This window comes from Dermacentor silvarum, chromosome 11, assembly GCF_013339745.2.
Source record: "Dermacentor silvarum isolate Dsil-2018 chromosome 11, BIME_Dsil_1.4, whole genome shotgun sequence".
Taxonomy (NCBI): Eukaryota; Metazoa; Arthropoda; class Arachnida; order Ixodida; family Ixodidae; genus Dermacentor; species Dermacentor silvarum.
In genome coordinates, this window is record NC_051164.1 from 63308356 (window position 1) to 63336194 (window position 27839).

The 27839-nt window shown below is 44.0% G+C and overlaps 1 protein-coding gene across 1 annotated transcript in view; it reads right to left on the reverse strand.

Annotated features, from left to right (window-relative positions):
* Positions 1-27839, reverse strand: part of LOC119433347 (transforming growth factor-beta receptor-associated protein 1 homolog) — a 48359-nt gene that overhangs the window by 15039 nt on the left and 5481 nt on the right. Inside the window, exons 4-16 of the mRNA XM_037700503.2 lie at positions 24597-24695; positions 23955-24041; positions 20025-20126; positions 18274-18408; positions 16124-16284; positions 13701-13833; positions 13226-13321; positions 12655-12759; positions 11674-11859; positions 9710-9912; positions 3230-3298; positions 1587-1659; positions 161-295 (exon numbers count right to left, since the gene is read on the reverse strand). Of these exons, the coding sequence (XP_037556431.1) occupies positions 161-295; positions 1587-1659; positions 3230-3298; positions 9710-9912; positions 11674-11859; positions 12655-12759; positions 13226-13321; positions 13701-13833; positions 16124-16284; positions 18274-18408; positions 20025-20126; positions 23955-24041; positions 24597-24695 (1584 nt within the window). The remainder of the gene's footprint in view (positions 1-160; positions 296-1586; positions 1660-3229; positions 3299-9709; positions 9913-11673; positions 11860-12654; positions 12760-13225; positions 13322-13700; positions 13834-16123; positions 16285-18273; positions 18409-20024; positions 20127-23954; positions 24042-24596; positions 24696-27839) is intronic.

Genomic DNA, 27839 nt, shown 5'->3' on the forward strand with positions numbered 1-27839 from the left:
AAAATAATAATAATAAATCATGTGCATTACCTAAGGGACACGAAAAGCACATAATGCTAGTGGCTATGAGGTGATCAGATGTTCATGACACATAAAGCATACATAAAGGTACGCTGCCCATCAACAGTAGCGATCGGCCCAACTTGAACTTGGCACTAACCTCAAGTTTCCTCCCGAATACGAGGTGCTCAAGGTAGAGAACAACAGCATCGTGGAACCGGTGCAGGTACTCCAGCACACCCTCTGGCTTCAGCTCGTCTGATTCTGGTTCATCGGGCGGCCTTTCAGTGAATATCTGCAAAAAAGATATCATGGCTGCAGACATGCAGATATCATGGCCTTAACTTGTGAAAGTGCTAGCTACTAATTTAACAATTGAGTGGAAAAATAGACATGGGAACACTATACACGGGCCATCCTACATGATTAAATAACTCTTCATTTATTCGTTAAAATAGTACCTCCTTAATCTAAAGCTTCTTCAGACTGCATTGCACACAAAGCATGGTCAAGTGCTTTAACAACCTCAACCACTGTAACTCACTTGGAACACGTCGTTCACCCGCCGGGGTGGCTCAGTCAGCTAAGGCGTTGCGTTGCTGAGCCCGAGGTCGCGGGATCAAATCCCGGCCCCGGCGGCCGCATTTCGATGGAGGCGAAATGCAAAAACGCCCGTGTGCTTGCGTTGTAGTGCACGTTAAAGAACCCCAGGTGGTCGAAATTATTCCGGAGCCCTCCACTACGGCGTGCCTCATAATCAGAACTGGTTTTGGCACGTAAAACCCCAGAAAGAAGAAGAAGAAGAAGAAGGAACACGTCGTTGAAACTTTTCAGCAGCAGAAAGCAGCAGGAAGTTGCTCCTTTTCAAATTCTGGACAGCAAGGCAAGACTCTATGTGCTGCTTTAACTAAACGCAGAATTTGTGCGAACCATTGAATATCATCTTGAGACCACAGTGCTGAACAGCCATTTTTGTTGAGCAAACAGTCAAGAAGTTGAAAACATCTGAGAAGTTATGGAATATTGCCATATCACTCACTACACACAATGACAATATGCTTCAAATAGGCATCGGCCAGCGCCTTCAGAAGAATAATTAAGCACTATTGGGCATTCTGTTTGAGAGGCGATTGTATTGAATTCCTATGTTATTTTAGTTTTGCACACAATGAATGTGACATATCCTTTGTATAGATTGTGTGGTTTCAATAAAATTTATGTTGTTTAGCCAGTGCTTGTTTTGTCTACATCTCATTTTTTCTTTTAATACTGTCTCTTGCACTGCATTAAGACTAACAGTTCACCGCTACTAATTCATCAAACTTCTCATGTTTGAGCACACTAAAACAATGCCAGCTGACATGACAAAAAAAAAACAGCACAATGGCAGATGGCACATTTCTTGTCAGCACTATTTTACATGCTGAGCCGCTGTCCAATGTGTTGGCAGCATGGGCAGGGCAGGCACTCTGACATTAGGGAACGGCCTTCGCTAGGCTGACTAACTGCACTGGATATAAAGCCACGTAAAGCATTGCTGTAAGGGACTGCTCCAGACTACTGCTACTGGGCAACAAAACGCATACCTTGACTCCCATTTCTTGGTCCTTTTCCAGAGCCAGCTCTGCGAACTGCCATAGCAGCTTGTGGTTGCTTAGCCTGCAAACAAAATCAGCAAGCTGTCCATGAGTAAATACAGCATACCAAGAGATAAGTTTGTGGATCAACAGTCACAGCTTTCATTGTTCCTGTGAATTATGAGGAGAGCATAAAGACTACCAGGTACTTTAGAAGTCGGCAAACCTAAGTTCAAACAGCAATTTTCAATTCCAGCCTCAATGCTCGGCATGCATAGGTGATAAATTATTAAGCTTCTTCCAGATACTTTTGTGCCTGGGTGTACAGTATGGTTCACTACTAAAGGGAAGACCTAATTAGCATTCAAAGCTGCATTATCTTAACATATAACATAGGGACGAAGTGCTTTGTGTAAAGTGTTAGGTAGACCTATATTGGTAAGACTTCACATCAAAACTGAGCTGTAATAAGTCCTGAAATTCCAATTTAACGTTCCCTTTAACAGTGGATCATACTGTACATCTGCATGGTGCAAAAGCTGCAACATAATGAAATCACCACGCCCAGCAATGAACAAGAAAGCTCAAACAATAAACATCACTAAACACACAAGTTCTGCAGAGGTATGAGGCCGGGGTAGTTGGTGTTTAATCTTGTTAAAAAGCGTGAAACTACACAGGGGCACATAAACAGCGCTTGTCTATGTCACCCATTTTCACATCCTCTGGCGAGTTTCGTGCTGCTTAATAAGAAGACAGTTCTGCAGAAGTCCACAAGGTGGAGCATCTTCGGAGAAAGGGTCAGTTGCTAATCTATCTTACAAAAGTTTTCTTTTTTGAGGGACCTGTATAGGGTTTCTATTTTAATTCTGTTCTACTTTCAGTTACATGCCAATTTGCCATCTCCTGACTAAACATCACTTAGCTAAGTTGGTTCTTTTCTAGGACAACATCTGGAGAATGTAGCACGCAACTGTTCCTACGAAAATAACATGCGCTAGCAGGTATTTTCATGAGTTTAGAAGCACACAGAAATACATTCCTGGCTTTAAGAGCAGATAAAATGAAGTTATTTCGTACAGCGCCAAAATACATATAATACGAGAGAGATAAGGCATGCAGCCCTTGAAGAAACTTACTGCACATTTATGCATCTTGTGGCATAATTTCTTGCAGAGAAATGTTTGCAGTGAAGTACAGTCCCTGAAACTGCTCTGAGGACTGTCTGTAAGTTCTGCTCACTCTCCCAAAACATTAATATTCTGCTGAAATGCTGAATTGCACCAGGCACTTCCAGTGGCTAAACACTGGCTTCAGCAGTCAGGACACCAGAGGCAAGACAAGAATTTAGGCCCAACATCAAGACACTACAGCTGACATAAGACGATGCAACTCAATGCAAATTTTTTAATTAGGCGTGACCCCCCCCCCATTCACAGATAACTTTTCTTTTCTCCGCACTGAATCTGGCACATTCACTTTCACTGTTTTCTCTGACCAGTGTACACTGTCAACAGACAGTCCTTGCGAATACCAAAGTCAGAATAAGAGCTCACGCTAGTCAGTCACTCAGACTATCAGTAAAAGCAACTGTAAACTTCCTAACTGAGCATTTTCAGAAACATGAAAGGCAGCACATTTAGCCCACTCACCTCGAGAGGTAGTCAACGTAATATTGAAGTCCCGGGAATGTTTCATCCTGCAGCTCGCCAGACAGAATACTGCACAGTAGATGCAACAGAAAAAATAACAGTGGCACATGTGATCTGGGAAAGTGAAAGATCGAACAAGTGGATGTAAAGACCTAGACACTGTCTTTAAATGAGATGCACTATCATACCGCCTGGCGCAGTCATTCCCAATTTCTACTTAGACTATTCTGGGGAACGCTCTGATTAAAGTGTTATTATTCACATTATGAAAGTGGCACCACAAACCTGGACTTCCCTTACAAAACTGCAGCAGTTCATGGTTTCGGATAAGGACAGGATCTGCCTATTTGCCAGCATGGTTATTCAGGATGGGACGTACTGATTCTCCACTCTGTACTTATACGAAATGAGAAAGGAGACATTGAATACAGTTAAACCTCCATATAACAAAGTCCGTAAAATCAACAATTTGCTTCATTATATTAAAACTTCTTTCATACTGAAATTCAATTTTTTACGCAAATAAGTACAGCTGCCAATGAATCTTTCTGACACGAAAGGGGCCGCAAAATTTTTTTGATTATCGGACAATCCAAAAAAGTAAATTTGAATGAGAAAAAAAAATAATTTTGTAGAACTTGAGAGTCGGCAACGAAACATATGGTTTCATATAGTCTCGACCTATCATGAAAAGCTCCAGCAGCGCAGGGAGCGTCAAGCCTCTCGTTTCAATGCGTCTCCGAAACTCGAGATTATGCAACCTCGAGTACTAAATGTGGGGGAAGACAGCGCACGATGCCACGCCATCTGTGCTTGCCCAGTCCTTGCACAAGCGGCAGGTTACCTCTAAAACAGGGCACGCGGGCTGCGTATGTGCTCCGCCACACTGACAGCCATGCACAGCGATGGTGGCCGCACTAGAAAAGGAGACTCGTACCAACCTGCTTCCCAATCCCTCCTCCTCTGCCCTCTCATGCTCGATCGTATTACCACGAGCTCACTCTCTTCCCCCTTGCTTGCATGGGAAGACTGCACTCAGCAGGCCACCATCCTTCTCGACTCACCCTCATACTCTTTCACTCGCACCTAAAGCATACAGTGTGCGGGGTGCAATAGGATCTTATCGCACTTGGACTTTATACGAAACATGACGCTGCTCCACTTCGTCGGTCGCGCAGTGCGAAATTCGAGAGGTGCATTTGAAAGCAGCCGCATGTGATTCCACATGCGGTAGTTTCCATTTATTGTCTCGGTATTCCTTTGCGGCAGCTCTGAAATATCGTTATATTAAAATCGTGTATAAGCACACTTCATTATATTGAGGTTCAAAATACATGTTCTATGGACCATAAGTTATAAAAAGATAAATACTTCTTATATTGAGATTTTCTTTATATTGAAGTTAGTTATATTGAGGTGTAATGGTACTTTCTGTGGCACTGCCCAAGCTACCACAATGAAAAGGAAGCTCTTCTCTAGAGCATAGTAAAGAAAGGCCTTCCACACACGTGCCTGCAACACATTGTGCTTCCAGAAAGGTTCATGATAGCCCACAAACAAGTTTCACCTCTTCTTACATTTTTGAGAGACACTGATTCTCTAGATGTGTAGTAAATACCCCAGTGACACTGCAAGAGACGCTTTGGTGGAGCAATTGCCAGCCTCAATTGCCAGGCTAAACCCGCCTGTTGGTGCAACACACCACCACCACCACATCTCGTTTTTTCAGCACCTTGGCTAATGTTTCGTAACTGCTGGTAACACGAAACTGTGATATAAGTGCTAAAAAAAAAGACAACTTAACCATATCTAGCCCCAAGATACGGAACAAAAAATTGGAGGGGAAGAGAGGGAAGGGCAGTGGTGTTATGTAATTTTAACATGCCTTAGTTGTTATAAATTCTATGTGCACAGGTCCAGCACTGTCCAGCAGGTGTACTGTGCTGGGCAATAGCCTCCATCATGCTGATGGTGCCTGTCTAATGACAAAAAAAGAATCAGGAACAAACTGGGGGTGCCACATCCTTAGGACTGAATCCTAGCATTAGCTAGCAGTGACAGCTTTTGCCTTTGGCCAGCCACAACATTACCAACATTGCCAACATTGAGCGGCAACGTTGGTAATGTTGGCAACGTTACCAACGTTGGTGAAAGTTGGCATTACTTCTATTTTTAAAGAGACACTAAAGAGAAAAATAAGTTCGACCTACATTAGTAAATTACTCTTATACGATACCAAACAAATGGCAGAGCACTGCTGAGCTCAAGATCATAGATTCCATCCCAGCGGTGGTGGGCCACATCTTGACGGGGGCGAAATGCAGGAACGCTCGTGTGCTTAGATTTAGGTGCATGTTAAAGAACCCCAGGTGGTCAAAATTAATCTGCAGTCCCCCACTACAGCGTGCCTCATAATCAGATAGTGGTTCTGGCACGTGAAAACCCCAGAATTAAAAAATTAATTTATGCCATACAAGCCACTCTTACCATGAGAGGAGGCTTAGTAAGCCTGCAAAGATCCAAAAATTAAAGGCAGGTGGTGATGCCACCTTCTAATTCCCACAGCATCTCCCCACGATGTCATGAATTTTGATGGCATATGCTCGAGCCTAGCTATATTGTAAATACAGACCATGCACTGTATTCTAAAAGAGCCAGACACTGAACTTAGGAAGTTTCGAGAACTTCCAGTGACTCAAATACGAGAAGACACATTGAAATACACGATGTCACACTGACATACCGGTGCTGAGGTTTTAGCACGAAATTAAAAAAATGAAGCTCTGACCTTCATTTTCTCTTCTAATAATCAGCCTACTATTACTTCGAAATTAATGCAAATTTAGGTGCCAAAACAAGTTCTGATTATGAGGCACGCCGTAGTGGAGGGCTCCATATTAATTTTGACCTCCTGGGGTTCTTTAACCCGCACTACAACGCAAGCACACGGGCACTTTTGCATTTCGCCTCCATTGAAATATGGCCGCCGCGACCGGGATTCGATCCCGCGATCTCGTGCTCAGCAACGCAACGCCTTAGCTGACTGAGCCACCGCGGCGGGTGATGATACAATACTTTACTTGTCTAAAGTGATTTGGCGTTTCAATTTACAGTGTCTCTTTAAAGTTTAAAATTGGACTCCTACAGTCGGTGACAGCCTGAGAATTACAAACAAGCTCCACTCATAAACACGCAGTGCAGCTGCCTTTCAGCTCTGAAAGAGACCCGAGCCAGCTTGAGCCCACTCACGGCTTAATGACATTGCGGTGATAATGTAAGTTCTGGGCTAATAGAAAAATAAAACCTTGTTGTTTCAAGTTAAAGTATTATCCATAGCTGAGCCATAATATCACGATCATCCATAAAATTTGCCCTAGACGTTCATGTTTCATCCTGAAACCAGTGACACAAATAGAGATTCGTACAGAAAAAAACATTCGATTTAGACACGTAACACTGCTTGGTAACAGGGAAATAAGCAAACCTTATTGGTTGTACATAATTTGTGCATAACTGTGAGTGAACTCGTGCTTGCGTGGCTCTCTTCCAGAGGTGAAGGATAAGTTCACTTTGTGAGTGGAGCTTGTTCGTAACTGTTAGGCTGTCACCGACTGTGTGATGTGGATCGGCTAGAAATGCATCTGTCTTGGCACCTTGCTCTGAAACTGCCCCTGCTCTTCATTTCGTAGAGTTGTGCAGAATTCGAACAAGGTGAAGCTCCAGAACCTAACTTCTTTGGCACGTTTTGTCAACACCGCTTTCAACTGCTGCTCCCCTTTTTATGTATGGTGCAGCTTTATGACAATGTGAAACACATTTATGCACAAATGCTGCCGGCTGGTTTAGCTTCGCAGAACAGCATACTGTCGTAAACTTATGCCTGAAGGCAAACATTGCACATATGCGCATTACGTATTCACTTGCAATTTTGAATATACATAAGATTCACATGAGCATCTTCCGGGACTCAACAATATTGTTTAAGGGTCTCAAACCAAAATAACTATATATAAGTGTAGAAGAAATGTGAGCAACATTGAGAGAAATTAACAAGATAAGTTTCACTATAGTAGGGGGTTAATAAGTGACTTCGTTAGATCTTTCTTTTTAAACAAGTGAAAAAAAAAGGAAGAGATGCAATATTATAATTCAAGTTATTCCAACTCAATGTTCCTAAACAATCCAAGATAAATCGACCGTAACTAGTGCATACTTTTAATAATAGAAAACTGTGTCTAGTGTGTTCATTTTGTTGTAGACTGATGCAGAGGGACGTACTTATAAATTTTTTTGTGTAAAAGCTTGTAGCTGGTATAAGCTTGTAGTACCCTCCTCCAGCAGGTTAAGGAGGCATCCAAAATTAGCCAGCATAAGAGGACAAAAAGAATAAAGATGCACAGTTCATGGCATGCACACGAGCATACCACGAGCTGGCTGACAGATAGATTCTGGTGAACAAACGAGCAGACATCTTCTACTGGTGTGCCCTTTCTACAAGCTCAAACATCAAGGAAGCAGTGTTATACAATCAACGATCGATTTTATGGACGCTCAATTTTTCGGACATGTTCGATAATTCGGAAGCCTTCGCGGCAAAGCCACGTACCCCATAGAGTCAATATAAGAACATCAGAAATTTCGGACTCAAAATCCCTTTGCCGTCCGATTTTCCGGACGTTTTGCCATGACCGCAGGTCTGAAATGGCATTAACCAAAGCCGCCATCGCCACCATTTTTATTATCTCGCCGCCTCGAACCGGCGCTTTCGCACGCACATCCGCTGGCAAGCGTAGCCACCACTGTGGCAATGCTAGACCTAGCTACTTCGACGTTCGCTACCAAGCTTCTTGCTGTTGGGTGCCGTATTTTTCATTGAAACAATACGCTGCTGTTTGCAATCGCGCCGACTCCACCTTCGTAATCCTTGCCAATGGCTGCGAAGCTCGGAAAGCACGGCACGTTGCAAAATGTCTGTTCTCGAAAGACAGCTTTGCCTCAATACAGCAGTGTTACGCGGTGAAGCATACCATGAGTAGGAAGGGGCAATTGTAACGGGACACGGTATGTTTCCCTTCAATATACACGCGTTCACCCGCCGTCTCTTATCATAGTACGAGCACCAATACGCCTAATAAGTGTACTGGCAGGCCTTTAGAGCTGTTTTGGACGTGCCTGTGGTGAATTGAGCCACTGGGGGCAGTAAAAGGCATGCATTCATTTTTTTGGACTGCCCGATTTTTCAGACGTTTTCGCGGCCCCTAGGGAGTCTGAAAAATCAGACGTCAACTGTATATACAGTTGAATAATTGCCATGAATTTCTAAAAATTTCAGTTCGGAAAGTATCCTGCAAAAATGCATTACCCTAAGGCGTGTTAATTCGGATTAATATTTAGGCAAACTTGGCGTAAAACCAGAATCTCCACTTTGAACAGAAACAACCTCTAGCTTTTGAAGCAAGGCATGTTAGATAAAAGTATCGTAGTGTTAAGGATGTTTTTATAAATATTACCACCCCCAATGCTAAACCATTTGTGCAACTACAGTCAAACCCTATTATAAGGAAGGGACATCTGCCATGAAAACATCTTCATTATATATCTGACATTCGTTTTAAGCGTACATTTGTTACCTCCTTATATCAGTGACAAACATTTTATATTGGCTATGTTATATCTGATAATTCGTTATATCCGTGTTCTTTATACAGTCAACGACCAAATTTTTAGACATATCTGATAATTAGGACGCCTTCACGGTACCACCAAGTACCCCATAGTGCCAATGTATAACATCTGAAATTTCGGATGCTTGAACCCCTTCGCCGTCCGATTTACCGAATTTTTGCTGTGACCGCAGGTTTGATACGGCATTAAACTAAGCTACCACCGCTGCCATTCTGATTATCTCGCAGCCTCGAACCTGTACTCTCGCATGCTGATCTGCTGGCAGCCGTAGCCACTAACGTGGCAACGCTAGGCTTAGCTTCTTCGACGTTTGCTGCCAAGCCTCCTGCTGTTCAGTGCTGTGTCCTTTATTGAAATAATCTGCTGCTGTCAACAATGACGCCGACTCCGCCTTTGTCATCTTCGCCGATTGCTTCGAAGCGCAGAAAGTACGGCAAAAGGTCAACCGTTGCATAATGTGCCAGTCCCCAAAATTCTGCTTCACTGCAATACAGCGGTTTTATGCGGTGAAGCATACGCGATGTATTGCGGTGAAGCATATAGAACGGGGCACTGTCACGGAACACAATATGTATTCCTTTATTGTACAAGCGTGCAGCCGTGGTCTCCTGCCACAGTACGAGCACCAGTACATCTAATAATTGTACTGACAGCCTTTTCAGAGCTGTTTAAGACGTGCCTGTGGCGATTAGAACACAAGAGGATAAAAGGCATGGATTCATTTTTCGCAGCCTTCAGGGAGTCCAAAAAATAGGACGTTGACTGTATCAAGGTTGGACTGTAATACTGACTGACCTTGCCCAGAGACGCAGGCTGCTCTCGTACTCTCGGTGAGCATGGTAAAGAAGTGCGGCCGCATGCGGGCGGCCGTGACGCTTGAGGAACTGCGCACAGTCAGCCAAGTCGCAGCAGATGCCACCGTTGCTCTGCAGGAACCTCAGCAGCTTGTCGTCGTCCCCGGACAGAGCGTAGACCTTCAGCAGGGCACTGTTGACCTCCTGTCAACGAACGAACACTACTGCTGTAGCTGACAGTAATGTGAATGATTAGCTGGCCATCTTCTGGGCCTTGCTTTTACCCCCACCAGCCGGCACACTGCTAGGGTTCAATGCTTTGGCTTGAAACGTCAAAACACTGGAAAAAATGAAAAAAAAAAGTAGGTACACCAATTTTATCTTCAGAAATTCAACTTTAACTAACAAGGGCACCATGCCAGATTCACACAAGGCCTTTGATAATTATTTGCTTCTCCTTGGTCTACTGCCTTTGCTCATAGCATGTTTCGAATCGCAAAGGGTTGGCAATTGTTCATACAAACATACATGCACAGTGCTTAAATTGTAAACCTTAATGTTTCAAAGTTGCACAGTTGATAATAAGAGACACTGTAGTGGGAACTACAGAATAATCATGACCACCTAGGGTTCCTTAACATGCATCTAAAGCGTGGTACATTGAGTGTTGTTGCATCTTGCCCCCCATTGGAATGCAGCCACCACTGGCAAGAATCAAACCCACAACCTAGATGCCCAGTAGTCCAAGACAGCTGGTATAGAAAAGGAAAGACTAAGATACTCTGCATGGGGAATATTGTAAAACGTTGCAGAATATTAGTACTAGTATTTATATGCCCAAAACACATAAAGTATATATTTACACTCTGCGATCAATTAACACGTGATACTGACAGTTCTTTCCTGTCATGGCAATACGAGACAGTACAAGTATCAAGCTTCCCATTGCATTCAGTAAGCATACAAGGTTTATTCCTTACCGTAGTCTTCATGCAGCCATATGACAACACTTGCACCCCAGTTAGTGACATTCAGTAAGTTGCACAGCCTACACGTACATGCCTCATTACAACCTTACATCAGTAAGGTTGTCCAATGTAAGGTCGTCACCCATATCTTCCACTATTTACCGCTACAGAAATATTACGCCTATAGAGAGAGCAAGCAGGGGCTACAGCATATATCACTTTAGTCAGAGATACTCCAGCGCTCGTTGAAGTAAGATGCAAACAGCGGGAGGAAAGGGCAGGGAGATCTTGTGTAATGTTCGGAGTGTGCTCCCGGCTGTAAGGTGATGCGCTTTCCCAACTGTAAGGTGATGCGCTTTCTCAAATTCGATGGAAAAGAATTCTCGTTATATTCATGCAAATATGGCAAGCATGCTGTCACCAAGATGAATACACGGTCATTTAAACTAGGGACCCTAACACACTAGTCATCAGGCTGCCAATTCAAAGCAATGAATTGGCTTAGACAGCATGTGTCAGGTAGGACTCAAGAAATGTATGGTAGTGCAAGTACAGGCACCTAATAAATTTTACCAACAAACAGCAAGTGACCATTTTCTCTTGGCCAAGTTCTTCACCAACATATTACCTGACGGTATTGAGTAGCATCCTTTTCTCAGTATTCTGAACATGCACAAACAATGGGCATCTTAAAAAAAAAATGGAATTCTCAGGTATTATGTGCAAGAACCACGATCTGATTATTAGGCATGCTATGTATGGGGGACTAAAATTTAATTTCAATCACCTGGTGCTTTTTAACATAATTTAAATCTAAGTACAGAAGCGTTTCTTGCATTTCGCCTTCATCGAAATGCGGCCACCACTGCCTGTATCAAACCCGCGACCACAAGCTTAGCAGGGAAACGCCATAGCGACTGGACTACCATGGTGGGTAAACAAACAAACAAACAAACAAACAAACAAACGAAAGGTACAGCCAATGTATTTGTCCTACCATTCTGGAGTCGGAAAAAAGTTGCCTCGAAGTCTCTAAGTAGGAAGCCAGGAACTGGTGACACTTGGCCACCTTGTCCTTATCACCACCACACATCTGCGACACGTCGTCGATGTCGTGCAGCTTGGGCGACGCCCTCTCGAACCCCGATGAAGCAGGCAGCAGCTCTGGGTAGAGGCTGATGAGCTGCAACAGTCACCAGGAACTCAAGGAGGAGCACAGCGCATGAGCCAGCTGCTTTGGCCGCAGTGCCAAAGGTGGAGTGCCAGAACGCAAGTGATATGCAACATGGAATCAAAAGGGGCTGTGTCTCAAACATCCTTGTGCGTACTGCGACAGCACTGCTTACGAGAGGGATGAGCACCGAGAATGCAGGACATGTCACAACTGCCAAATGAACTTATTACATAAATTAGATAAATTCTTCCATATAAAATAAATTCCTTTAATTTAGTGGACATATTCAGCCAATTTCATAGCTCAGAACTGCTGTTTCTCTTTAAGCTTCTGCAACTGTGCTGGCATTTTTTTGAAGTGCACGCACTTCTTTCATGCAACTTATAGCTACCCTCCACCCTTCACTCACCTATTCTCTTTCTATGTACTTTTTTTATTCTAGAGCCCTCAGGCATTGTGCTCCTCCACGCGGCAGTTGCCTACTAGCTCTCTTTCTCCTCTCTCAATTTGTTTTATGTATGCAAACCTAATAATAACAACTGTCCTGGAGCCCTTTCCATCGTTCGACTACTGTGCATCACGCCTCTGATATCATGAGGCTTAGTGCAATGGCATAAGCTAATGGACAGACGAACAGATGTTCACCCTTTCCCTTGCTCATAACTGCTGTTCATAGCAAAACACAAAAGGGTATATGAGGTCAAATAAATTATCAGAACTCAATTAAGTTCTGCTGAATTGCTAAGTATTGTGGGTGAAATAATAACGGCATCTTGTTAGTAGCAATAAACGTGAGTGGCTCACTTCTCTGACGTCCAGGCCACCCTCCTGGAAAAGCTCTTCTGCTTCAGCAAACTGCAAGTTGGAGAACTCGACGAACCCCGCTTGCAGTTGTATCCTCTGCAATACCTAGAATGCAACGGAGACAGAACGCATTCTTTATACAATTATTGTAATGATTTGAAAATAAACTTAAAGCCACATATTAACAATAATCACTTTAGTTACATGTAACTTTCAAATACCTCTGTCACATGGTCACCTAAGGAAGTTTAATGAAGCTTTTGGTAAACAGAGTTCGGCACCTTCCATTGACAGCAAGCTGTCATTATTATATCCAAGCAGCAATAAATGCCCTTTTATAAGTTTGTACTACTGCCTTGTCATTTCTTTTGTTGCCAATAACTTTCAAACCCAACAAAGCCAATGTTAGAAGAACCTGGCACTTGTATATTACCCGAGAGGTTGTGCCCGGTCGTTCAAAGATTATTTAATTTGCACGTACACTGCACTAGAATTACAAAGCTCTTGCAGCCAGACAGACGGACAGCATGGAGGAGTGCTTTTTTTATTGAGATTACAGCACTTTACGAACCTCTTTGTTTTGTTCGTGCGACAGCCCGGTCTTGTTGGAGTGTCTTGCCAGCTCCAGGGCCTCTGCCACTTTCTCATCGGCCAGAAGTGCTTGCACCTGTGAAAGCGAAGACAAACAAGAACACCCACGTTAACATGGCCCTGTCGTATGCCTGGTTACAGAGAAAAACTGTACCTCGTAGGCTGGATATCGTCATAACGAAGTCACATTCAACATGAAAATACATTCGTTACACCCGATAGTCGTTAAAAGCATATATCCATTACATGCTGATAATTGGCAAGAAACTTTTCAGAGCGCTTTGTTAGGTCAGACAATTCATTATATCCATGTTTGTTATATTGAGGTTCAACAGTAGTCTGTTTAATTAAAGTTAGCCCAGCCTTGTCACTTTATCTACTGTCTCTGTCATGTGACAGTACCAACGTCTAGAAAGTTGCGTGGTTAAACTCTTTGAAGGTGCAGAGCCACTAACCTGTGCCTCCCATGGCACCGGTTGTAGCACGAAGAGTGTGTCTCGTCCAGCAAGAAGCAGCTTGCCCTCAAAGTTGTCCAGGAAGGTGCCGTTGACAAAGGGGACCCGCTGCTTGGGCTGCTGGTCGAAAATGCTGCGGCAAGAAGGAGCAGAGGAAACTTAAGGTTGCTCAGCAAACAATAGGAACATGTTTGCTGAACAGGTTGAAAAAGCTGTTTAGCACCAGCATAAATGTTGCTTTGTTTTTGCTTCTGTGCTTGCTTGTGTGCATACTTTTTTAATTGTTCACACAGAGTTTTTCAGTATTTCTATTATTTCTATTTCTTTATACAATATATTTATTTATGTTTCCTTCTTCCCTAATTTTCTATTTGTTTATGCAATACCCAATGTCCAACCTTCGTGGTAACCCTTCATGCAATAAATTTATGCAATAATAAATTATATTCCATGTACTTATGGTCGACAGCTAGCACTATCTTTTGTGTATTTTTATTTATGTACTTACTCCTACCCCTATAATAATCCCAACGAGGGTGGGATTGACATTTTTTTTCATATAAAGAAATTAAATTGTACCATCATAATCAATCTAACTATTCATGCCAAGCATAATTTTTTTTAAAGTTAAAATGAAAAGGAATGGTTTGTGTGAAGAGTTTGATTGATGAGGTTTAACTTCCCAAAGCAAAAAAGGTGCTATGACAGACACTGCGAAGAAGACCTCAGACATTAATTCTGACCGCATTGGGTTTGTATAAACAACGTGGAAAAATGAAGACTGACATAAGGAAGCCCTTGTCTTCCCCGCGCTCCTGCCGTAGTATGCGAAACCTATTAGCCCATCAATTCGCATTGTTAGTCTTTTGTCCTTTTTGCACTGATTACCATCACAAAACATTTCCCACGTCTCTGCACATGGGGTTCGTTAATGTGCACTGAATGCTTGGTGCAAGTGTTTTGGCACTCTGCCTCCACAAGAATGCAGCGACGGCAGAATTCCACGCTCAGCAGCACAATGCCAAGGCCCCAGAGTCATTTCTATAGTTGGTGTCAATACTTAGGCATGCACCATAGATAACGTGAATTAAGATGATTGACCTGTAGCCCGCTTTTTTGGCTTCCGAGACGAGAATTGGAATCTAGCTGGCTTATTCATAGTGGGATTACCATATTCCACTAATCATTTTAGATCAACCTGTTCCTTGAAAAATTGCTCTCTCTTGCTCCGCTGCCGAGGCACGGATTCAACCAGAGGTTTCAGTGCGCGTAAGCTAAGCGACAGCCACGCGTGACACCTCCCACTGTGATCTAGCATGGAGCATTTTGTCTTTTTCGGGGATATGTGTACTGTCAACCACAAAAGCTTACGGACCGCATGATCTCAGAAAACGTTCAATTCCCGAGCAGCCTGCAGCAGTAGCCCGTAAAACTGTATATGACAATGTTGTTAGCACATTCCAGTCGAGGCTCAGAATGCAAGTAGCACCGGGCTGCACTGTGAGGCTGCGGAGATATTCAGCTTTTTCTCACATTTTATGGTCCGTAATATTTTGTGGTTGACTGTACATGTGAAAGCAACACAGAATATGAGAAACACCGTAGCGAAGGTCTCTGAATTAACCATGACCATCTCAGATTCTTTAACCCTTCACGTGCTGTGCCCAAGTAGTATGCTCATCTGGTGCTGTACCCAAGTGTACTTGTCTGGCTGCCAATGCACACCCCTGGCTGTGCCAGAGATAACTCAGGAACGCGAAACATCCGTAGACTGGTTGCTCAATTTATTAAGAAGTTGGCTAAACTAAAATTTTATGGTGGGTTTTGTTTTCATGCGATGCATGGTGCGACAAACCTTATCGACTGTTGGTATTGCTCGCATCTATTGTTTTCCAATATGGCAGACCTGCGCAAGAATCCCGCCCATTTTTTTAACGATGCGGAAATTCAAGAACTTATGAACTCTGATTCAGAGGACTTCGATGTTGATTATGAGGTGTCTTCAAGGGACAATGATGGCAACAAAGAAACAACTGTCTGAGAAACAATTATTCCAATTAATTAACATATGTCTTAACTTTTGTTTAAATTTCAGATTTCGAAAATGTACAGCAATATATCGCCAATAAGCAGCATTTGAATTCAAAACCTGGTAATGTGTTACTAAGATAGAAATTGAATTTGTTGCACTAAGGAAATACACCTGGCGCCCAAAGAATTAAGGTGCCCCCAAAGCTCCGTGCACAAGCATTTTTGCCTTTCTCTGTCATTAAAACGTAGCTGCTGCCACTGTAAATTGCAGTTTTACCTCTCTGCACAGTTATTGCGCAGCTATACCTCTGTCAAGAAATTCCGAGCAGTTCTGATACAGCATGGATAACACAGGATAGCCCAAAAAGAACTAAGGTGCAGGGAAAGCAGACCTGTAGACCGTGACGTAGTCTTCGGAGAGGCAGACGATGTACGGGTGGGCGTAGGCTACCGCAGAGACGGTTGAACTCCAGGGCAGAGGGGGCCGCTGCGACACACCCGAGCTCGACGCAAAGATGCCCAAGTCGCTGGGGCCGTTGAGCAGGAACTCATCCTGGATAAACAGAATGTGTTGCTGGGATAGTTGGTTCACGCTTGCAAGTTTAACGAGTGCATACCTGAGATGGGACAAGGCAAAGCAGACGCAGGACAAGCGATAACTCGCAACTCATCTCGGTTTTAAATGACAGACAAAAAATGCTGGCTGCATGTTTGTGTAGGAACTGCTCACGTGATGCTGGAACTGCTTACGGTCAAGTGACTAAAAGGAGATACCCTCTCAAGTATTTGGTCATTTGAAACAATCGCTACTCCATCAGCACCAGCCTCCTGATAAAATAAAATGCAGGATTGCAGCCTCTTCCCTCAACTCCAGTCCCATGCTGAAGTGCACACGACCTATCACAGCAACTTTGCTGCTGTCCTTACTTTACGCAATTGCTTACTGGCCTTAGCTGCATTTTCATTTTCTTGGTATCCATACTGACAGAAGCCATCTGTTCAAATAAATAGAATTATGGTGTCAAAGAAGTTTCACAGCAACACACAAGCTATGGGGAACACCACAGTGAAAAGCTTTGGATTAATTTCGGCCAGCTGGGGTTCTTTAATGTGCACCTAAACCTGTGTCATATGTGCCAACCTGTGAGCAATAAAGTTTGTAAAATCCTGCAGATGTGACACCGAGCGGGAGGCAGGGGTACAGCACACATTTTTCAAGGCTCGCCCTCAGCACATGCCTTTTGGAGAAACACATGCACTTCATTGGCGATGATTTATATCGTTTGATGCTGCACACAAGTGGCTGCAAACTTGAAACAGCGGCAAGCAACACATTATTTTTGAATCCTAGTGACCTTTCCAGCGACTTTCCTGTTGCTAATTTCGTCTGCTTCGGGAACTTGTCTGTAATAAACTCACTCAAAGCAGGTACCGGTTCTTGTCGTTTCATTATGAAAAAAAAAGATTTCCAACAGAAGGTTCGGTAACTAACGAGCGAAACTTCCATGCAAAGATAATTTATTTTTTTGTAAAACTTGACACAGCACTCATAAAATTGTAAAACAGGCCCAAATTCATAAACCTTACAGAAAATTCAGGTCAGTTCATAGTTGTGCTATCTACACCAGCATTTTTGCATTTTGTCCTCATTGAAATGTGGTCACTGCAGCTGTTATAGTCATTTGTTACATGCATAACATGTCTCTATCACGTCCACCTATTTCCCAAACAGCCGTCGAAAGGTTGCCAATCAAAAAAATGTCTATATAATTGCAACACATATCTTTTAAGTGCGAAGCACTTTAGGGGCCTGGGCTGTCGGCGTCCATCGTGATCACGCTCACAAACAAGTGCTCAAAACAGGGTCAAAACAAGGGCAGAATTGATGAAAACCCGGTTCAAAATAAACTAACATGACTCAAACTAATTTAAAAGACAGGAATAATCAAGCATTAAGCACATTAATTAGAAGAAACTCGTTAAAATCGGTTCCGAAACGCCAGACTGGTAATAGCGCAGCACTCGATTGCTCCTTCCTCCAGCACTACTCCAGCACCGGCACATCACTGCTTCGCACTTCTCAGGTTTCATGTTAGTGGAGCTGCATTAGCACTGGATTTGAACTACACAAGCACAGGATTTCAGCAGAATTGGAGCTACATTAAGAGCAGGATTTGAGCTGATTGGAACTGCATTTGAGCTACATTCTGCAACTGCACGGAGTTGCCACAAATCGTCCGACCGCAGCCAAAGCCAACGGTTGCGTGCTGAAACCGTTTCGTGCAACGCGCCATTTCACGTCTCTCTCGTCCGTCTGCTGAGGACTTCGAGCCTAACACAATTTTTACCTATTGCTCAATAAATGCCTGATTTCATTGACATTTACGTGCAGAAGGCACATTACGAAGTTTGTTTAGATTTATCAAAACAACAAGCTGTCACAATCTGACTCATTAGGCCCTAACTGTAAATGTGAATCTTAAGATCTAGCAGGAAGCAGCAGAAAGGCTCTGCACATGCACATAAACAAAGGCAAGCCCACCTTGGCAATTCTCTTGACGAACGGCACGGTGAGTTCACTATCGTACGGCACCAGGTTTTGAACATGGCCTGTGCTGCAGCACGCGACCAGGTACTGCGTTGCCGTGGCAACACAAATGTAGTCTCCATCCATGGCCTGCAAAAATGTTTAGCGTTTGCTGACAGGCCCACGTGACAATCAATTCAGTGATATTGAGATCTGTTGTCGAGTTGCGTGGAGCATGCATGCCCATTTCCTCCAGCGTACAATGTTGCCGTGCTATCTGCATGCTGCCACTCGTGCCAGGATCCCGTGGAAATGCACAGCGCTCTCAAATGAACAATGCGGTGCACTTTAAGAGTGCATTTCACGGTCGCCTGTGTGCTCTATGGGAAAAAAATTGTGTTGTGTCCATAACTACACCAAAAGCTTGTGATATTAAACGTTGCCGCTGTAAAAAGGCACAGGTGCTGTGCTGTGTGGTTGTGGCCAGGGTTAACAATAAGTTTAAATGGCACCTATGTGTTGCTCCATGAAGCTTGAAGTGGTGCTGCTACCTATCTTACTCAATGATTTCATTGCGCCGAGGCAATTTTAATGCGATTAGCATTTCTTGGGGAACTTTACCCACTTTCCAGGTTTGTCAATTTGTATCTAACCTCTTTCATGCCAGCTTGGGTCACTGGCTACGAGCCACTTCAATGACTGAAAAAAATTACAGCAGAACCCATCTCAGGATGAATGTCGACGTTTAATGCAATTGGCACTGAAGCAATGTAGCAACACTGTATCGCCAATGCTGAAACGTGTAATGCAGCCGGGTTTCTTGCGGTTCACACTGCACACGCTGTGCCGCCTAGCGCCCCTGCTATGAAGTCCCCGCGAATTCGATTCCGCCGAGCACGGGGGAAATTTAACCCTTTTAGTGTCGGTTTCTTTCGGAGATGACGCATCCCCGCGTCAGGTTTTTGTCTCGGATATTATAAAAGGAACACAATGAATTCTGTTTGGTTGTGTGTAAATAAAAAACAGACACGAATAATGGTACTCACATTTTTACCTGACAAAAGGAATGTCAAAAGGAACAACGTGGGACAAAAACGCAAGAACGTACTGGTATGTCAGTGATGCTGAAAGGGTTAGGGTATATTTTTGAGTAAATGAAGAGCGGCAAATACGCAATGGCACATTCCCAGTTACCCAAGTTGGCATCAAAGAGGTTCATTGAACTGCAGCACATACACAGTGACTCAAGCTCGACTGACAGTAGGTTTCAGAGCCCTGTTCCCCGAGCACAGCAGCCCAATGCGCTACCCGTTGGACCATGGACTACCCTCTCCCAGTTAACCAAGTTGGCAGGAAAACAGTACGACACAGACAGATAGAAAGACAGACGGACAGCCTGCGAAAAATGTGTGAGGTACCCTAAGAATGATAATAGCATTAAAATCCTTTGAAATATTTCTGGTGCTGGGTGGAATTGGGGGGGGAAACCGCGTCATACATATTGAGACAATCGTGCCTAAATATTCATTCACACACGTGTCACGCACATAATTGTGGCGGTGCCACTAGATGCCCAGCTGCAGTACACACTTCATGCATGGCGCATTTCGCCGGTGGCAATGCTACAATGCTGACATTGCTTCAATGCTAATCGCATTAACGTCGCCAGTCATACAGAAATGGTTACTGCTGGATATTTTTTTTTTTTCGATTAAGGCAAGCAACTCTACATTTAACTCAGAAATTAAGTCATCCAGTACTCTCACCAAGGCCAGAGGGTGCTCGGGTAAGGAGATGTCGCTCTGGTGAGCCACCTTGCTCTCCGTGACGGCATACAGCTGCAGCTGTTTTCTCTTGGCAGCACATACCTGTGTCACGAGATCAGGTGCTCGATGCATCATCCACATCGCACCAGCTCATAAGTCTAGCATGGCCAGAACCTCATGCTCAGTCATGTTTGTTACATGACTGAACACAAGTATTTCAACGCCAACAGATATGACATTTGCTGCCACGTACCACAAAAGCCATGATTGAAGGAGTACTGACACATATTTTAGAAATGGTAGACACCCTACCATATGCTCGTCACACCTAGCTGAATTACACTAAGCAAGTACCAGAGACCTGTATTCTTCCCCGCAAATCATTAAAAAAGATTTTACACCTTACCGCTCCCTTGTTCTAGCCAAAATTTAGCAGCGAGATCACATATTAAGTATTAACCACATGCACGCGATCTTTTTCGCGACAGCGACAAGCGACGTGATGGAGATGGCTGTTGCGTTCGCTCGTAGCTTACAAGTCGTACCACATGCGAGTGACGAGACGAGCGACGACCTTGAGCGACGTCTCCCCAGTGTTGCCGGTATGAGGGCAGCAAATACTCGCCGAAACTGGCGTGACGTGTGCTTTATTAATTTAAGTTGATGTGTTTTAGTGTAGAGAGAAGCATAAATATTTCTAAAGGTCTTGCACTAGGTTCTTAACCTCGCACGTATCAAAAATTAGTCGTTTGCTCGTTCCGTGCGACAATCGGTAGTACTTCACTGGTGTATATCCAGTTCCGGCTTCGCACTATTGGCTAGTCACTCATAGCACATCCGGGCAATGAGCGATGAATTCTAGATTTCAAAACCAAGCGATCGAGTGACAAGAACGAGCAACCTGTTCGTGCGACAGCCCGTTTCGTGGCCTGAAGCCGCCGCTCGTCGCCGTCACGCACAAAATCGCTCTCATGCAGTTTGGTCCTGATTGTTCAATATAACAGTTGTCACTCGCCTGATTTTTCAAGAAAAGGAAACTGCAAATTTGCCTTCATAAGCGCCCCTCGCAGTGGGTGATGTTGAAAACATGGTGGCTATGTCACTTCCAGCGTCTGCAGTATGGCAAAGCATAGCCTTCAAAATTGGTTTGCGTAAGTCGCTGGACGTTGTGATGCAGACTTTAAGAGGCCTCAACGAAGGCAAATTCACACTTCTTCATTGATAAACAATGCAAGAAACAGCCAAGTGTTATACCAAACTATCCAGGCCAAAGAATGCAATCTATTTACAACATTTGAGCAAGAACACAGCAGTAAGGGCAAAATATATATATATATTTTTTATGGCTTGCAGGGAAAAATGCAGGTATCTATACAAAACTTCGAAAAACACTCGTAACATACTTTAACTCGGTACTAAAATGGTCTTAAAATGCCAGCCCTGGCATCATCAATGTTATCATGACGTCATGACACAATGTAAAATTTGCTGGCACCTAGCAATAAAGCTAGGTATGATGATGTTTACAAGAGTGCTGTACATGTTTCTTCTGACTGCAATTCAAGTGTGGCAGTTACAGTGATCAGTTACAGTGATTGCAGAAATGGAGCCTAGCATGATGAATCTGCCTCCCAGGAGCAAAAACCAAAACTGGTTTACAGAAACAAGTATTGCAGTATATTATTTAAGGTGCTCTGGCACTTGCCAGTATCTTTTTCTAGTTTATATGGTTTGGACCCTCATTTAACGCAAGAAATGACAAACTAAAAATGTCATGCCAGTACTCCTACAACGATTCTAAAAGCAGACGTTACAAAAAATAGGCATACGAGAGAAACGAATAGGACAATACAAACAGCAACTTTTAGCTGAACTTTCACATAGGGAAAAGCGAATACAGGTAAACTTTGATATAACGAAGTCAGTAAAATCGGGAATTTGCTTCGTTATAACAAAATTCCACGGCCATCTTGGCTCGCCCAAGCTTTGCGCCCATCACAAATGACCTCTAAGAATGAGCACAAGGGCTGTGTATGTGTCCAGTCGTGCTAACAGCCATTCGCAGTTATGGCCAGGCTAGAGGAGCAGACGCTCTCCCCCACTCCCACAGGAAGACAGCACGCATCAAGCCGCCATCCTTTTCGGCTCACCCTCGCACGCTTTTCTTTGCACCCACAGCACACGACACGCAGGATCTTATCACACTGGGACTTTATAAGAAACATGATGGCAAGAGAGCCTTACTCCCCCATTGCTGCACTTCGGCAGATACACTCGGTCACGTTATTTGAGAGGTGCATTTGCAAACATCCGCATGTAATTCAGCCACTTGACGATCTGCGTCCGCGGCAGTTCCCATTTATTCCCTCAATATACCTTCGTGGTGGCGCCGAAATTTCGTTATACTGAAATTGTGTATAAGCATACTTCATTATATTGAGGTTTAAAATACACGGTGTTCTATGAAGAATAAGTTATAAAAGGTTAAATACTTCCTTATAATTGAGAACTTCATTATATGGAGGTTTAACTGTACATGAGCAAGGCACATCACAATTCACGAGTTGGCACCACCGTCAGACGCACTTCTGCAGCAGCATCCGCAACTGTAAAATCTGATGCAACTGCCAGCTGCCAGTCAATCGCTGTCAATGCTTCGCCCTTCGGGCAGAACTGCTAAATGTTTGCCTGGTATTGGCTGAAGTAAACATTCACAGATATGTGCGAGCAATCTGCTTTTTTGAGATGAATCAAACATGATTCTATGTCGGCTCTAGTCCAGCTAGCATTCCTTTGTGGAGGTGGCGTTTCCAGCAGGTGAACAAGTGGAGAGACACGGCTTCTTTTAGCTTACCTTTCCTATCCTGCATTTGGCTTCTTACTGCTGGCTTTATTTAAGTTCCTTCAGCTTGGTGTTAGTTTATGGGTAAAAATGAGCTGGAAGAGCGGGGCACCAACCATCATGGCAGCTAGCGGCGTGACCGCACTCTCCAGGTGCATCATTTTCCTCTTAATTAGCATCAGCGGAGTAGCTCAGAGGTAAAACCTCTGACTGCAACCCTGTGGGACCGAAGTTCAAGTGTGATCAGATCACTGTGAATTCTTTTTTCTTTATAAACTCGCAAAGCACTTATGGATTCTTGCAACGGACGCTAGGAAACACCGACACCAGTGGCAGACATCAAAACAACTAGGGGAGTGAGCCCATAACGTCTTTCGCTGTAAAAGGAGAATTTCAGAGATCTCTCCTGAACTATCAATTCATTCCTGTGTGGCCATTGGCCAAAGACATAGAAAACAAGAGGTCTAAATGTAGACCTGCCAATCTTAAAATTTAGAAAGTATTATAGTTGAAGTAATAAAATACTACCAATTGATAAAAAATTAAAATATTGTTAAGCCGAAGATGCCGCCCAAGTAAAAGGAATTCGAGCCGACACCCGAGGCCACTAAAAGCAAAATGCCGGCTCTTTAAATAAAGTTTATTTCTTCTTCTTGTTACTCGAGATGCTGACTGCTATTTTTTTTTAATTAAGCAACTCTGTGAACACACACACTGCTCTAGAGTCACAACTAGAATGATCTGTGCCACAAATCAAAATGTTCGTTAAGCTTATTCAAGAAATATTCAGGTAATGGCAGCGGAAATTTTGGCTGCCATTATACATAGGCTCTGTGGAGCGGGTGGTGTGGGCAGGTCCCAGTAATCAAGTGGATCTGAAAAATCACGCCCCACAAATTCAGTCAATGACTGTATTTTGTATTGTTCTGAAATTAATTTTGCTCTAAACCAGGCGGATATGAAAAATGGCTAAACAATTGGTGTCAAATGACAGTCAGAAGCATGCTCTAAAAATGTGGCATTTTACGATAAAATCATAAAAGTTGGCAGTTACGTATGTGCTTAGTACCTCCAGTGATGATGCTCACCTGAACAGAGAACGGGTCGTGACGGGTAGGGTTTTCGTTGATGCAGAATGCGGAGATGCCTTTCAACTTAGACAGTGGGCCAAGAATCTGCAAGATAATGGTGGCACACAAAAGTGTCAACGACAAGCCAGTTTATTACACATGTTAGTGTAACTCATGCATTTACACACTAACTAAGCTGCTTCCTCCTGTTGAGTTGAGCCAAAGGACTTTTGTAATACACAGGAACAACTAGGCTTGACAGATCAAGTGACATGTGAAGAATTCGCTGTACCACCTTCTAAAGGAGCAATGGGACAGCCTTGGATGAAGTCTGAGAATCAGAGTGCCATTCCCTAGTGACAAAATGTCTGCAAACTCAAAAGTATCACTTCATTGCATAGTACATATCTGGGACACCAAACAGTTACATCACATGCGAGACGTGTCGCCTGGTGAAAACATGAGCATATGTTTAGTAAAGTGAAATGAAAGTCAGAAACAGCGGCCAATAATTGCACTCATGACATTGTGTGCTTAGCAGCATTTCACAGTCACGAAGTGGCCTCAGCAGGTATGGATATATATAACCAGGTCTGTGGTGCATCCCCCCTTCCATAAAGAAATACCTCAAAGCAACATTGTGTGAAAGGCCTCACTTACATCAAGGTCAGCCGTGTTAAGGCACATGAAGTTCCCGTCACTCAGGCACAGCAGTCTCTCCAGCGCTGACATCGCTTTCAGTGTTCGTACTGGCTTTTTCTGCATAACAAAACGCAAAAAAGCTCAAAATGCGACCACGATAAATCATGTTTTAAACTACGCCCTTATGCAAGAGGTTACACTTACATGTTGCACAAATTAAAAAAGCAACAAGTTACAAGACAAGGAAAACAATGCAGTGTCGTAGTTGTCCGAGTCTGATCTCTTAAGATACAGACACGAAATCGGAAAATTTTACGAAAATGCTGAAAAGGAATCCTCAGTGTGTGATTACACCAAAAAGAAGTAGTCACTTAGCTCATTTTTGAGCCAATGGCTTTATTTTTGGCGTTTTTTGTTAGCGCGCTCCTCACCACCCGACCTGCGGGAGTTGGAAGGCGTGACGTCATGACACCCTCGTCGGATAGATAGCCAGCCAGCCGGCGACGGCCATTCGAAGTGCGCCGACGCCGCCATCGCGAGCATGGATTCGAGTTATGGTGCCTCTACCAACGATGAGTGCACGTCTGAAGACGAGGACCATTCCAACTTGGCAAGAAATATTACCGCTTACAGTCACGAGCCTTCCGCGTCAAGCGACGAAGAAGAGCAGGCGGCCGTGGAAGTGCCGGTCAGGTGTTCGCAAACCGTAGCGCGAAGATTTCGCTCTGCACCAGACACTTGTGCAAGAATTATTTGTCATTTACTCTGTAAAATTGCTTTTTCAAGAGCGCACACAGGCGAGACAGCTGCAGGGTACTTCAGCACTGCGTGGTTGACTGTATAGCAGTTTATGCCGTCGGCTGTGAGCAACTGCTGTGAGGTATCAGTACCTCCGAGACTATAAAGCCCACTTCGCCAGCTGACCGACAGATGGCAGCACCTGTCTGGCATTCTGCCCAGTTTTTTTCTGCTTTTAGCCTGTGGAGAAGCAGAGCTGTGTGTGTGTGTCTGATCTTGTGAGTCGCACTCGCTAGCCTTGTATTGTTTTACTATGCTTTGCCAACATTTTTAAAGACATTACTGCCTTCGTGCCCAGCCTCGGGCATCTCGCCCCAGCCTCACCCTCACACTGCTCAAGAAGGCTGCAAGTGAACGAAAACAGTACCGACATCTTTTCGCCTCTTTTCCAACGTGCCACTGATCATTTCTGGCTTGCGTTTTTGTGAGAAGACCGATGGCACAGCGTCAGGCTTTAAGCATTGCCTTTTGAGTGGCATGCCGAGGCTTTTCAGCACACCCGTGCTTGGTCACATCATCGTCGACAAAGTGATCCGCGCAAATGAAGTCATTTTTAGAGGTCTCCAGGCTATGCGTGATGGCTGACAGGCAGGTATCCAAAGTTTCTCATCTCTGGGAAACGTGTGCGATGGTGTGTCACGACCAACGATGGTGTTATAACAGCAATGTCTGGGCATTTCCTTCCACCGCGACGAACGCATCAATACCCAGCGACGACCGCGGGAAGGCACATGTGAGATGCACCACCTGCGTGGAGCGCCGACAGGGATAATGTTTCGGACGGACCACGTGTGAAGATCGCCAAAAGGGGTTAAACAAACGCTGCAAGGGACCAAAACCCCCGGAAACATTGTGCTGGCTGTGGCCAACCTTGGCCGCGTGCGTGCGGGTGGGTGTTACGACGTCAAATTTCAGCTTCTACCGGCGGCCGCTTGGAGGCAAGGTGCAACAGAAAGTCGCAACAAAAAGATATTTCTCGTTCTTTTTTTCAAAGCAGCTTGTTGTATTCGTCATTTTCGACAATTGAACTTTTCTTCCGAGGCAAAAAACCACCCGCCAACTTTTGTGTCCGTATCCCTTCAAGCTTTCAATTTCCTCCAGACGAACTTAGCCCATCTTGCCATCTTACAGCTACACTTATCGCTAACTCCCCTTGCTGTTTTCGATAGAGCTCCCCAGAGTCATCAAGTGTGAGCTAGGATTCTGCTAAACCAAATAGGCTAGAGCAAAACAAAATGCTTTGCACTATATCTCGGTTGAAGCTGTCTCAAACAGCCTGCAGTTTAATCCCTGCCTCAATGGCGAAGTAAAATATAGTGATTCACCGTGAAGCATTTTGATTTGAAATGGCCCGTGAAAAACACGAAGCCGCGCTAGATCGACTGGTGGACTTCAACCGTACATCAGATCAGGATATCCCAGACTTGTTTACATGGAACCAATACCTATCACAAACAATATTTGAGCTTCATGACCTCTCAGATTGAATACTCCCTTTTCATTTCAACAAGTTCATTGATTTAGTGAAGTAATTTCTCGAAAGAGAAAAATGCCATCCACCCGACAGTAGCACGAAGCAACAAAGCAACAAAGGAGACCCATACGGGTTTCTCAGAACGAAAGCTTTGCAGTAGAGTAGAATTTGTCCTGACCCAGGGATCGAACTTGAAACTAACACCTTTCTGTGGCTGTACCATCTGGGCTAACAGATTGTAGAGCGGGGCCAAATTAACAGACGACTCGAAGCACAGGGTCACTGAAATTGGCAAATCAGTTCCGCAGAAGCCCACAAGGTGGAGGCAGATTGTCATCCACACGACTGTAGCATTGAGCTAGAGTCAGGCGACCAGTCTGGGCGTTTGAGGGTGACCTTGAAGTCCGGTGCAGATTGTAGCACTTCAATTTACACAATAAACCACTTTTGCACATACAACACTTTGTTAAGATGCCATTTTTTTGGTGCATGGTGTCAAGCGTAGTGAACACATTGGCACTGCCTGCTTGTCAGGTTGCACTGTGCCGGCACATGCGACCTGACACGCACCACATGCAACTGCTAGTGCACATGGTGCATGTACAAAAAGCTCCATGATTTCTGGTCTGATCGTGACTTTTCCAGTCTAAAGCGACGGGCTTTAGATTAAACATATCTTATCGCATGCTATAAACTTTGGTAATCCTTATCTGAGAACGTCATGACATCCATTCAGAAGTCAATACCAATGTGGTCAGTCTTAATGTCCACTGCGGATTACTACAATAATTATGATTACTGCAAACAACCTTGAGTTAGATCTCAGGGTGAATGTGATCCTTCCGTACCTTGAGAATTTAATATAGTTGTTATACTAATTTTCAACAGTGTCAGCTGCACAGAGCCCAAAACTGGGCATGGTGCATTTTGTGGCCTCCTCTATGAAATAAAGCATATGGCATTGGTATTTGCGGGGCTCATCTGGCAAA